This window comes from Aulonocara stuartgranti, assembly GCF_965226115.1.
Source record: "Aulonocara stuartgranti genome assembly, chromosome: 13".
Taxonomy (NCBI): Eukaryota; Metazoa; Chordata; class Actinopteri; order Cichliformes; family Cichlidae; genus Aulonocara; species Aulonocara stuartgranti.
In genome coordinates, this window is record NC_138949.1 from 35,890,156 (window position 1) to 35,903,685 (window position 13,530).

The 13,530-nt window shown below is 41.5% G+C and overlaps 1 protein-coding gene across 2 annotated transcripts in view; it reads left to right on the forward strand.

Moving 5' to 3' along the window:
* The window catches only part of gbf1 (golgi brefeldin A resistant guanine nucleotide exchange factor 1), a 75,751-nt gene that overhangs the window by 6,507 nt on the left and 55,714 nt on the right, over positions 1–13,530 (forward strand). For both annotated transcript variants that reach the window (XM_082558388.1, XM_082558389.1), the window contains exons 2-3: positions 1,053–1,156; positions 1,371–1,437. In XM_082558388.1, the coding sequence (XP_082414514.1) occupies positions 1,061–1,156; positions 1,371–1,437 (163 nt within the window). In that variant the 5' untranslated portion in view covers positions 1,053–1,060. The remainder of the gene's footprint in view (positions 1–1,052; positions 1,157–1,370; positions 1,438–13,530) is intronic.

Below are 13,530 nucleotides of genomic sequence, written 5' to 3' on the forward strand. Positions count from 1 at the left end.
TTTTGCATTGTATATAAGAACATTAGCAGTGCAATAAAAGCCTCGTTTTATGCTTTCATGTTCAGAAACACAAGTCGACAATAATCAGAGAACACAAACGGTGTTGGCGACTGTCAAGCCTTTGAGTCGCCGAGCAGCTGAATAGGGGAATAATGTTGACGCGCCCGCTGTTTAAAACGTTAGTCAAAGTTCCAAGTTAAAACTCCTTTATTTGTTATCAAATCCTTAAAATCCGTAGAAAAACAGTGAACAAAAACATTCCAAGCTTGAGCGGTCAGCAAAAGTCGACTTCCCCCATCACCCACTCATTCACAAAATTTCCCTCGGGCCGTGAACAGGTGATATAGCAATCACTATTACTGACACCACGTGACCAAAAGCTACGCCTATCAACAACAAACAGTACTTTCTGTCTGGCTGCTTCGCTGCGCACAGCCTCTATTGTATTTGCTGCAAACACATATCCAGGTATGAGTCTGTCATAATTAAAAAAAACCCTGAACAAGTATAAACATATAGTGTAGCAGCCTGTAAATGACTGCAGCGCCACACTGCTCCCCCTGGTGGATACATTAGACATTACCACTGGTTTTCCTAGCCGTTTAGCAGCGTTACTACTCCATGGTTGCCTCATCCACGTCACAGGCAGGGGCTATCATTACGGTCACCCATCTGCCGGCAGTCAGTCAGAATTCCTTCATGGTCCTGTCAGGGAGAAGGCAGCAGTACACATCTTTCAGTGGCTGTTTCTGTCCATGGTCCATCCTTTAGCTCCAGTCCCTCCTGCGCCCTCAGCCCAAAGCCTAATGTTCTAAATTCAGCAGGTATCCAATCATTATTTTCCCCAGCGTACTTTTTACACTGGATGCCCTTCCTCTACCTACAATTGAACAAGTAACCTTTCACTTGCTAAGTGAACGTAAATCAGTGTAGCATGGAGCCACAGATGAAGAGCCGCATTATAAACGCCTGTAGAAATGGCCTTTCAGTGACTTCAGGTTATTTAGCCTGGCTCTAGAAGTGACCATATGCTATTATGTGTTTTCTGTCAGGAAGCAGCATGGTGGATAAGAACATCTACATCGTCCAGGGTGAAATTAGCACCGTTGTTGGAGCCATAAAGAGGAACTCCAGATGGAATACCCACACTCCACTAGTAAGTTCAACACAAGCGTGTTATGTGTTGTTTTACACAGTTAGTTAGATTTACTAACAATATGAAAAAGTGACCAGCGTGAACGTGATGAGCTCCAGCTTGGCTGTATGTCTGTCTACAGTCAGTCTGTTTCAGGGCCAAACAGTAAACCCATAATACTGATAATACTGTGTGTAAGTGTTTTCTTACCAATCAGATTCTGTTCTTTACCCAGGACGAAGAACAGGACCCATTACTCAACAGCTTTGGCAATCTCAAGGACATCCTGAACACCATAAAAGGTACGTGGCCTTATTTAGGCTGTGTGCTAATTTGAATTCCACTTTAAATACTGAAAGATTTGATTTTTGAGTCACAGCTTCACTGGAGAACCTTCAATCTGTAAAAAGTGTTATGAATTCGTATTATTGAACAGATACGAGTCTGCAACTGTTCATCAAGATTTGCTTTGTTGGTTATCTTATTTTCAGGACTTCCACGTACTTACAAGTTTATTTATCAAATGACCTGAAGTTGAAGTTAAAGGACAGGTCCACTGTTCTTCTGTAAATCACCATGGCATAGATCTGTTAGAACGTGCTATATATGGGTTTAGCTCAGGAGGCAGAGCAAATGATCTGCCAATTAGAAAGTTGGTGGTTTGATCCCAGGCCGGGTGCTAAAGTGTCCTTGGGCAGGATACCGTACACTCAGTGGAGAGTGTATAAATGTTAGAAAGCACCAGAGCGTAGTGTTGTTGAGTGAGGCATGTTGTATAAAGTGGAAAGAACGATTTACGTTACGTAATGACTCACTGTGTTTTGATTCCTGCAAATGTGATGATGACATTTTTGACCTTGACCACAGAATTTTTTTAATTTTTCAATAAATGCCAAATGTACCATGTATACATGTATATAAATAAATGGCCTGGCCTGTATTTATATAGCGCTTTACTAGTCCCTAAGGACCCCAAATAGAGCTCCTGTGGACTTGCAGAGCAGCTGACAGTCTATGTGACTCATGTTTTCATGCTTCATGTGTGAAAATGTCAGAGATCACAATAGGTCGCCTATTATATTGACTGGCTCTAAATGGGATCTTTTTATCTAACATTACTCTTAGCCAACAGAAGAAATGAGCAGGAGCGAACCAGCAGTTTGTATTTTACTGTTTCGTTCTAGTTGCTCGAGGAGTCTGAAAGCAAAGTGTTAACAGTGATCAGTGATGTCTACACAGATCAGGTCAAGCAGGCATTTGTTGCTCTTGTTGATAGCACATCTGTAACAGCCGTCAGGCTACGATGAGAGTTACAGTAGTGCTGTTACAAATGTGCAGGGAAGGGTTGGGTGGCTTTATGAAATGATGGTTTCCAGTTTAACTACCTGAAGCTGCTGGCCACCCAAGGTGCAGAGGGTGTAGTGCACATACCCCAGGGCACACCCACACTTGTGTTTCCAGTAGATTCAGGTTGTGCCATTGGATGTTGTAGTAACATTGTTACTGAGTGGGACCAGTTATTCACGAGTCCTCGTGTCTGTAAGTACAATGGTGGTGCTGAAGCCCCGCCTCTCCGTCAGCTGGCCTGCTCTTTCTGAGCGGTCCAAGCTGGCTCCGTCCCGCATGTTGTCATGCCTTTGGAGTGAGAATCCTGGCAGCTCCCATGGCCCTGCAGCCCTGGGCAGTGGGAAAGATGAAACACACACAGCACTAAGCCCCCACCGCTGCTGCTGCCTTCCTCCAGGGAATGCCTCTGCCACTGTGAGATGGACAGGCACTGCTGGCTGAGGAGGAATCCACAACACGGGCTCACCCTCCTCTTTTCTTTTCCTCCTTCCATAAGCTTTTCCCTTCAGCCATCAAATCACCAACCTCACTGCCTGCATTATAGTTCTGTGTTTGACCAGACTGCAAGTTGAATGTAATGCTGGATTATTCTTTTTTTCTTTTTTAGACATTTGCATTAAGTAATGACTTGATGTCAAGAATGTTTGAAGGCCTTGTTCCGTCCTTAAGTCCAAATCTCCTGTGCAGTCAGCCTGTCAAATGTTTCATTCATACTTGGGTTAGAGGAATAACCGCAGCAGAGCCAAAGTGCTTGAGAGACTGATCAATTTGTTTTGTTTTTCACAGCAGCACAACAGCCTAATAAACCTTTCACACAGAACCTCAGCGCTGTGCTGGTGGATAAATCTTGTGGGTGGGCTGTGTTTTGCTGCTTGGTAGTAGCCCAGCTGTCTGCTTAATGAAAGCCCGGTAATTCCGTTCGCTCTCGTGTGCGTCTCCGTTCCTCTAACGACAAGAATCAACCAGCAGAGGAAACGGGCATTAGTCCCCACAAGATTTCTTTTCGTTTTTCTCTGCAGCTTAGTGTCGTGGTAGCATCGGTCGCTCTGGCAGTCCTGCTCTGCTGTAACCGGCGTGATTGACAGGACCATGTGCCGTGGTGCAGCTGGAAGTATATCATCTGCAATTTTAGTTGGGTAAATATAGCAGGGAGTCTTGTCAAGCAAAGAGATGAATTGTTCTGGGAAAGGAAGTGTTGTGTCTGTTTTGTGAAAGCGGGAAAAGCTCTCCCCCAACTTCTGGAAAGTGTAAGGTCCGTTCTTGACTTCAGAACAATGAGAGCACAGTCAAATAGTTGGGCCAGCGATGGGCCATGTGTTGTAATGCCCTTATTCAGACAGGCAGTCCCAGGAAACCGGAGCTATTCCACCGATTTACATGGGACGGTTTGTATCGAGCGCCATACTTAATGCTCTGGCGCTAATCTCATTAGACTGGTGTAACTGAGTGCTTTTCACAGCTTTGACCAGAAACTGAATCGGTATTTTCTTGCTAAAAATTGTGGCACAAGAGGCAGACCACTGAAAGCACTGACCATTCATTTCAGTATGAAATCAGGTCCTAGCACACCCTGTGAGCGCTCTATTGTTTAGCAGTTGTCTGTTGTCTCAGTGGCTGCTGCTGGCTTTGGTCGTAGTTGTTAGCACGTTTCATTCGTCACACATAAAAGTCGCCCAAACAGAAGATGGTGATGCATTTATTTTTTCTTCTTCTGACCTGCAGATTGAGTCTTCATCTCTTACTTGACATTGGCGGAGGGTCTCTCCCACACAGGGCCGTTATCACACGGAGAAATCCGTCTCGCTCTCTTGTTGAATAATTCTGTGGATTTCTTTTATTGGCTGACTATCCCTCTGAGACTACAGGAGAGCAGAGAACAGCCCTTCCTGAAACAGATTGTATTTCCTCTCCTGCTCACCTTCTTTTTTGTTATGCAGAAGTCACTGAGCCTCAGCTACTCAAATCTTCAATTCTTTCTTTTTACTCCCTGCACTCCCACCTCCCCCATCCCTGTGCTGCAGCCAAACAGTCTGCTCCTAAATCCCTTCATTTTTATTCATACAAATACAGGTTTAGAGCCCCTTGCACCCTCCAGATACATAGCCAGAGTGGCCCTTTGACTGACAGCTTTCCCCTTTACATCCAGACAATAACGAAATCCACAAGCGCACCTCTAATTGACTCGAATCACTAGCACGGCGCGAGGAGCGGATGTCTTGGGGGCATGGCAGTGGACTTGCAGAAGGAACACGGCGGAGGATCACTTGATTGCTCTCTAGATGGGCTTCGTAATAATTATCCGGCTTATGAGGCGTTGCAATCGCAGAATTATGGCAAAAATATGAGATTTTTAATCATTTCGCTTTGAATGCTCATATTTCTTTCTTTGATTTCAGTGATACTTGAGGGCCACAACAACAACAACCCTCACTAATTCATCCCATTTTACCTTCATGTCAGTCATCAGGAGAGCATGCACACATGCTGTCCCTCGTCGTCTCATTTCAAGGTCGCGTGCATGCAGTTGTAGGCATCGGCATGCCTCTGGGGATTGCAGCCCAAGCACTTATGAACTGGTTGTGGCCTTTTACCCCCACCTTCAACAGTCTCACCCCTCCCTCCCTCTTTTCTGCCACCTGATCTTCACACATATATCACTCCCAATTGAAGTGGCAGAAGACAACTGGCAAATGCCGATGAAGAGGCGCCATAATTCATGCTGCTTAGCTGCTTATGCAAATATGTTTACTTATGAAGGCATTCTGAGCACAGAGAATGTGCCTCATGGCGATGCTTCACATGTCTGCTGCCAGGCCCCGGCGTCTGAAACCCTTAAGCATGAGATTATGTTCTCATTCCTTCTGTCAGTGTCGTTTTATGACACAGTAAGAAGACGGTGATCGATTCAAGCCGTCCCTTCTATTAATCTGTAGTCTGATTTTTCAGGATAAATAGTCCAGATTAACTCCTGAGTGTATTTAGTATTTATTTATTTATTGTCATTGTCAAGAACAATGAAATTGCGTTTGGGGCTTCCATACAACCCCAAAAAAAGAAGAAAATAATAAATACCCCTTAAAAGCCCAGTGTGACTCCAATGCAATAAGACAATCCTTAGCAATAATGTTCGTAGAAATTCAGACAAAGACAAAGAGTGGACACATTATTGTACTGCTCTCCTACAAACTCTAACACTGGCACTGATGCATCAGGAGGAACTTGAGCTTCAGATATACTCTTTAATTAGACGATGCTGTAAAATAACGCATGTACAGATATGAAATGTTTAATCACAAACGTGCTGTTTTCATTCAACTCTTGTTGCATTAAATAAATACAAGTTGTAGAATGAATAAGATGTAAATGGAACAGCACTGGAGCTTTTAGATTGAACTCTTTAAGCAGTGCTGCCTGACAGTTTCTTCTCATTGCTGCCAAAGAAGCAAACGAACCAAATGCTTTGGAAACAGAATATAAATGTTCGCTGCCTCGGTGTAGCACGGTCCTGGATGCCTGATGGGAGACAGCATGGACTATACAGGTGTGCCAAGCATTTGGCCTACTGGTTTTAAGAGTCCCATCAAAACAGCTAAAAGAAGTAGCCGCGGGTCCTCAGACAGGCTGCCACCTAGTGCTGGTTCGTAGCTGTAAATCTGGCCAGTTAACCGGGGAATGACAGGCAGGGCTTAGGCCCAGTTTGAAGTGGGGATGCAACTGTTGTTCTGTTTCAGACGCTCTCAACAATGTGCTGAGTGGATCGAGAGTCCCACCAGAGGGCTATTAATCATCCTGTCTGTTTGGGTGGGGGTGGGGGGTCTGGACTTAGTCACAGAGGCAGCAGAGAGCTACATGGGACAAAGGGTCGAAGGTGCCGCAGAGGATCTGGATGTTCTGACAGAGCTGAGAAGAAAGCAAACTCTTCCCCATGAACCCCGAGCTGAAGGAAGAGGAGGTCGAGGAGGAGGAAGAGTGGGTGGAGGAGGAGGTGGAAGGCAGCTTTGGCTTGAACGTCAGTTTTGGAAGTTTTAGTCCACTCATAATAATCCTGAAGTGATTTCAGATCAGTTCAGCTTAGTTCCAAGTCGTTGAGCTTTTGTGGACATAATTTATTTCTGATGAATCTCTGATCAAAGGTCACAGAAGCATGATGTACACATTTAAACTCTTATTGTTCCTAAATGCAGTCGCTGCCACACATTCTGTGTTGGAGTCTTTCCTTTGGATGCATTTAGCTTATAAGGACAGTCTGGCAGCACAATGGAGGAATGTTCTTTTGTTGGCACTTATCAGCTTTACCTCCAAATAATATGATTGCTTGGTTTTTTTGGCTTATTATTATTGTTGTTGTTATTAATGTTATTATTATTTGGACTGAACGGCCAAAAAAGAACATCCTTTGCTTGGTAAACCAAAACGTCTTCATCTGGCCTGGTCAAGAACAGTTTGTTGGGTTATTGTATGAAAAAGCTCCGACTAAGAGACACTTTCATGACTGTAAAGACAAAGGGTTTACCTCCAGTGGTAATACATGGTTAAAAATGAAAAACAAAACAATGCAATTATTAATGTTACATGCGAGTATTATACTGAGAATCAATTTAGGGATAATGTTGACTTAGGCAATACATTTTCATTAATTCATTTAAACTGTAGAAGCCTCTATAAAAGTTTTGTTCTGATCTATGATTTTTTGAATAATCTGAAAGGCAAGTTTAAAGTGATAGCACTATCAGAAACATGGATAGATGAGGAAAGGGGTTGGGACTTTCACATTGATGGGTATGAATTACATCATATAAATAGATCTAATAAGAAGGCAGGAGGTGTGGCACTTTTTGTTGATAGTGATTTGAAATGTAAACAGGTTGAATATATGTCTGTGGCTATTGATGATTTAATGGAGTGTGTGACAGTAGAAATAGAAAGGGAAAGAAAGAGTAATATAATTGTTACTTGTATGTATAGGAGGCCTGGGACACTGATAGAAACATTCACAGATGTAGTAGAAGATTTATTAGGCAAGGCAAAGGGAAATAAGACATTCTGTATTTGCGTTGATTATAATATTGATTTTTAAAAAATGTCCAATCATAAGGCATCATCAGATTTTTTTTGAGTTATTATTTGGAAGAGGGTTCTACCCTCTGATTACTAAACCTAGTAGAATAACTGAAAAGTCAGCTACTTCAATTGATCATATTTTCATAAATTGCTTGGAATTCAACATTATAAGTGGTCTTGTCATAAATGACACAAGTGATCATTTACCTGTTTTTGTTACTTTAGATTATAAAATGAAACAAAAGGAGGAAGTGTGTGTAGACAGATATATAAGAATTAGAAATGATGATGCAATAAATGAGTTCAGGCAAGATCTTATGAAAGAAGATTGGAATGAGGTTTATGTAAATGACGTTAATGCTGCATACGAGTCATTCTTAAATACTTATTTGGTTTTGTATGAAAATCACTGTCCACTGGTATTATATAAGCAAAAGAAAACTACTGGTAAACCATGGATAACAAAAGGACTAGAAAATGCATGTAAAAATGAATGAAAGTGGCAAAAGTTTATGATATTCGGAAACCGTGTAAAGGAGGAAGAGATAGTATTATCTGTACAGGGAGTATTAATTGAAAGAGTGACAGAATTCCGTTTTCTGGGTGTAATAGTGGATGACAAGTTAACATGGAAATCACATATTGAACATGTTAAAAAAAAGTTGGCTAAAAGTGTTTATATCCTGGGTAATGTTAGATATATATTAGATTGCAAGACAATGAGAATATTATATTTTTCATTGTTTCTACCCTATCTGAGCTATTGTGTTGAAGTATGGGGGAATACATACGTGACTGATATGAAATCATTATATTTATTACAGAAGAGAGCGCTTTGAATTATGCATAATGTTAAATATAGAGAACACACTAATAATTTGTTTATAAAATTGAAATTATTAAAACTAGAAGACATAGTGAAATTACAGACTTTAACTATTATGTTTAGGGCGAAAAATAAAACACTACCTCTTAAGTTACAAAGTTTATTTGTATTGTGTTCAGAAAATGGGGACGGCAGAAGGAAGTTTTATTTTAAGCACCGGTTTGCTCGAACCACATGAAGGCAAATGTGTCCAACAGTCACAGGCATAAGAAACTGGAGTTCTCTCAGTGATCATCTTAAGTGTTGTATAAATGTTTCTCAATTTAAAATCTGCTATAAGAATAAAATGATGAACCAATATGAAGAAGTTGAAAAGAATAGAATTTAACTGTAGAAAAATGATCCTTTTAGTTTGATATTTAGTGGTATTGCTCATTGTTGAGTATATTGTTCTGTTTGCTTTATTTTGTTATGTGCAGAAAATTGTCATAGTGTAATTTTGGTTGCCTACTTGTATTATCACAGATAGGGGGCAGGTATCAATAAGAATTTATTCTTCTTCCTGCTCCTTTTCATGCATGGAAACAGTGTTACTTTAATTGAAAGGAAGATTGTGTATGGGAATGCATTACTGCTGTACCATGTGTGAAATAAAAAAATAAAACATATCATGTAATGTGTTTAAGGATGAAATCAAACACGAATGATGGCATGAAAAAGAGGATGCTGATGATGCACAGCAAGCCTCAAACATGTTGTTAGTAACACAGTGACTCCTCCGTTTGATAGTTTAGTGGAACGCTTTCTTATGAAGGCGCTTCCTGAATTCCCTGCTGATTTTGGCTCGACGACTCAAAAGAACGTAACTTGAAACAAAATGGTGAATATTCGGTGTCTTTCGTGCCGTGACTAAATCGTAACGGGAAATCGTTTTTTTTTTAACCCTTCAGCCGTGAAAAGGAGTAATGTAGGAGCTTCCAGTCCATACAGGAGGTGCATCTACCAAAGCTCTTGGACAAGCCTGAATCTCTGTAACGCTTGTGAATGCCATAAGTCAAGAATTGGGATGTGCACAACTAGACAACTAATGGGCACTGTTGTCAGTCGGTACCAGACGTGCTGGTTGTTTGTTCTGATGAATTTTCGTTGGTACCCAAGTCCGGTAAGCTCTTTGTCTGAATGTCTACCAGTTGGAGCATAGTTGTTGAAACACTATACATCTAGGCCTGATGTTTACATGTTTTGTTAACACCACTAGAACGAGAGGCTCATTCTGGGCTCTCCCTTAGGAATAGGGTAAGGAGGTGGGTCGGGGCTGGGAGTAGAGGCGCTTCTCCACATCGAAAGGAGCCAGCTGAGGCTCGGCATGTCCTACTGGAGACCCGGACACACTGAAGAGATGTTATTAGATTTTCAAATGTTATTCTTTCTCATATTTATGACTGAGTTATGAGTTTTTTACATTAGACTCAAATTTAACTCAAACACTCAGATGTTAAGAGTTAGAGTTGGTTACTCAGATGTTATTCGACTGAATTGCAGGAGCATCCCTATTAAAGAAGGAAGTCACCCAGAATTCCCAAATCGAGACTTTGGCGCTTTCAGACACAAACAGGCACATTTTGCAGTGGGTCACTTTTGCTGGTCAGCTGTTGATCAGACGCTCCCGGACAGTGCTGTCCACACTCAGGACGCTGGGACGGTTCTCTTAACTTATCCTTGGGCCATAGACTGGATGCAGTGTTTGGACAAAGTGTGTGTGTGTGTTACGTCCCTCTGCAGCCCCTAATCATCTCAATGTTTTCAGCTGGTGCTAATTGGCCACACCTTGTCAGGTGTGGATAAAAGCATACCTGAAGCAAGCTTCCCAGAGAGCTCCCTAGTCTTTGCCTCGGTGGTACCAGCCGTTTGAGCCAACCTGCTATGCCATTTTAAGATAAAACTTCTTTTCACCTACACTCTAGTATTCGTCTCCTTTTTTATGTTGCGGCTTTTGAGCCGGGTCGTAACAGTGTGATTGAATGAATGAAACTTGTAGTAACGTGCTTAGAGTAGAAAAGTGCTCTGTATGTTGTACATGGCTGTGAAGTGTGAATCACACGGAAGGAAACGAGGCTGTTGTTGGTGTTCTCCCTAGAAAGGTAGCAAAGCTGGTCAAATCACAGTACACAGTTCACTACCTGTGTATGCAGCACCCCCACCCTGTCTGTGGAGGTGAGGGTGTGTGTAGGTGGTAGAGCTGAGTTAGAAAATAAGGGCTTACATTATATTAGTATTTCAGGGAGGAACCGTCTTGCTGTCTTGCTTGTGTGATGCTTGCATCCTTAAGCCTTTGGTGTCTCAGTGTGAATCCCACACTGGTTTGATGGACTGGGTTAATAAACCTCTCAGCAACCACACACACACACACACACACACACACACACACACACACACACACACACGCGCACACACACACACGCACACAGCTGCCTGTTATTTCATGCCCCCATAAGGGAGCTGTGACCACAGACGTTGTAATACACATATCCAATTAGCTAAGGATTGCATCACATGTCTCTGGATTCTCATGGAGTGTCCACGCTGGCCTGTCCTACACACAGCCCATCAGATAGCACTGTTTTTACATTTTCCTGTCCTCAGTTCAACATTGCATCATTTATAGTATTCTGACCTCTATAGCCTGATTTGTCTTTGCAGTTTAAACAGTGTGAATTAGGGCTGGGCAATATGGCCTAAAATCAATATCACGATAAATTGAGCAGTTAACCTCGATAACGATAAATGGACGATAACCACCCCAAGTGCCAAAAAAACAAACGTTTTTTTTTTTTCTTTCATTTGATGGGGCTGTGGCAGGCAGCATAGTTCCTCCAGTTATTTTGATAATATTATTCCCCCTAGACCTATTCATTGCAATTATATTATTACCACTTTAAAGGACTGTAAAATGTCACTGAAAATAAATGAAGACAATAGTAGTAAGTACTTTTAGTGGTTAAGATTTATTAACTGAACAAAATAAAAAGTGTAGGATACAATATGTAACCATGCTCTCTAAAAAATGTGTATCCCTTGTAAACAAAATAGTTTAATAATAAATATGTTTCACATTGGCTATTCACAAAGTAAACAATGATTGTGCAAATGTAATGCCATCATGGACAAAGGCCTATCTCTGCTAAGGCCTTGAGGTACTATAACTTGTAAACAAATAATGTCACAAACACAAATGTCAATTGAACACAGAAAAAACTATAATAAATACTAAGCACTGCCATGTGACTAGTGAAAACTACAAACTCTTAAACAAAAACATTAAATTGTGCTGTTTGCAAAAAACTTCAATAGAACACTGATAGTTAAAATTAGGCAGGGCTTGAACATTTTTTTGTTAACAAGCGTCTCCTCTTCCTCCTCCACCAGCTCTACCTCCGTCGCTGCTGCTTCAACATTTAAATCGTCCTCCATTTGTTCACCCGTGTCTCGTCTTGTTACAGGTAGTAGAGTCATGTGACTCCACCCCGTCAAGTCTGTAACGTAGCACAGCGTCTTAAAGGGACATGAACATCGCCAACCTGCACATGCCTTTTCTTTTTTTTTTAAATACCGAATTTACCGACATGGGCAAAATGACATCGATGAGAGTCATAAATTTCGGTAACGATAAATTTTTGATATATCGCCCAGCCCTAGTGTAAATGTCCTGAAAGCCTGAGCTTAGGTTTTGTCTTTATTTACTCCACATAGTTTGAAGTTTTTCTGTTCAAAGTTACAACTTTAAAAGTGTTTTTTAAAGATTGCTAATGGTAAAATGTTAATGAACTAGTACATACATAGGACCTTTTTCCTCGATTTGAGAACCCGGCTCATGTTCTCCTGCGACTCTTATTCACACTTGATGCTACAGGGGAGGCGTCGGTGTCTGCTCGGAGGACGTCAGTCCACTCAGTTTTTTTCTTTTAGTCTTTTGTGTAAAATATACACGAGTTTTAGTCGTCTGCTGTTCCTGTGACAGTTTAATGCCCTGTGAGTTTTCTGTGGCTGCAGTTCATTTAATGTTGCTATGTAGGGCTGTGCTGTACGACCCATGTCTCATCTCCATAACAAAAAAACACGTTTTTCTGTAAATTCAGTGAATAGTTTGTACAATCACCACATTAAAAGTACTATTTCTTTTTTCATTTAAGTTCAGTAATCCAAAATGAAATGAATATGGATCTTTCATGGCCTTAACACACGAGCAGTTATCAGTTTCCATCATGCGGTGTGCTGGTCATTAAAACGGTCTGTCTACAAACCCGCACAGTGTCCAGTCTGTGCGCACGCTTAACATCATAAAGCGTTGTGTTGTTTGGCTCGCCCACGTGTCTGTTGTTGCAGCCGAGGATGCTACATTGCAGATTTCAGCACTCTGACCCAACACTTGTAGTATAAATGAAGTGAATCGTCTTGTGTGACGTGTTTTTGGCTGAGCGTTGTGTACCTGGAGTGTTGAGCAGTGCACAAAAGTGTATATCTACAGTGAGGTCAATAAGTATTTGATCACCCTGTGAATTTGCAAGTTCTCTTACTTCGAGATCATGGAGGGGTCTACAGTTTTCAGCATAGGTGCATTTCCACTGTGAGAGACAGAAAAATCCAGAAATCACATTGTATGATTTTTGAACAATTTATTTGTGAATTACTGTTTCAAATAAGTATTTGATCACTTGCTTATTAGCCAGATTTGTGACCCTCAAAGACCTGTTATTTTGATTTTAACACTCTGGGGTCGACCGACACGCCGGCGCGTCAAAGTCACATGAACAATTTAAGACGACACGGCAACAACATGTAGCATCCCAGAGTCGAAAGGCCAGACTTCAAACTATATACCAGTTTTTAAATTGTGTCAATAGGCGACATACAACCAGGGTTATGATAAGAAATACACGTCATGTTTTTTTCTGAACAAACAGCGGTGTTTACAGCGGGAGAAACGGTAAAAACGGCGTTTTCTAAGGACAGCGCTCGGAAACACTCTGCGCTTGCGAGTGAAAAAAGACCCTTTCCTATTGGTGTTAAAGTGTACTATGTCAACCAATCAGAAAAATGATATGGCAACATGTGGCATTGAGTTGTTTAGGGAGAGGGGGCAGGTTTAGGAGTGACGCCCACG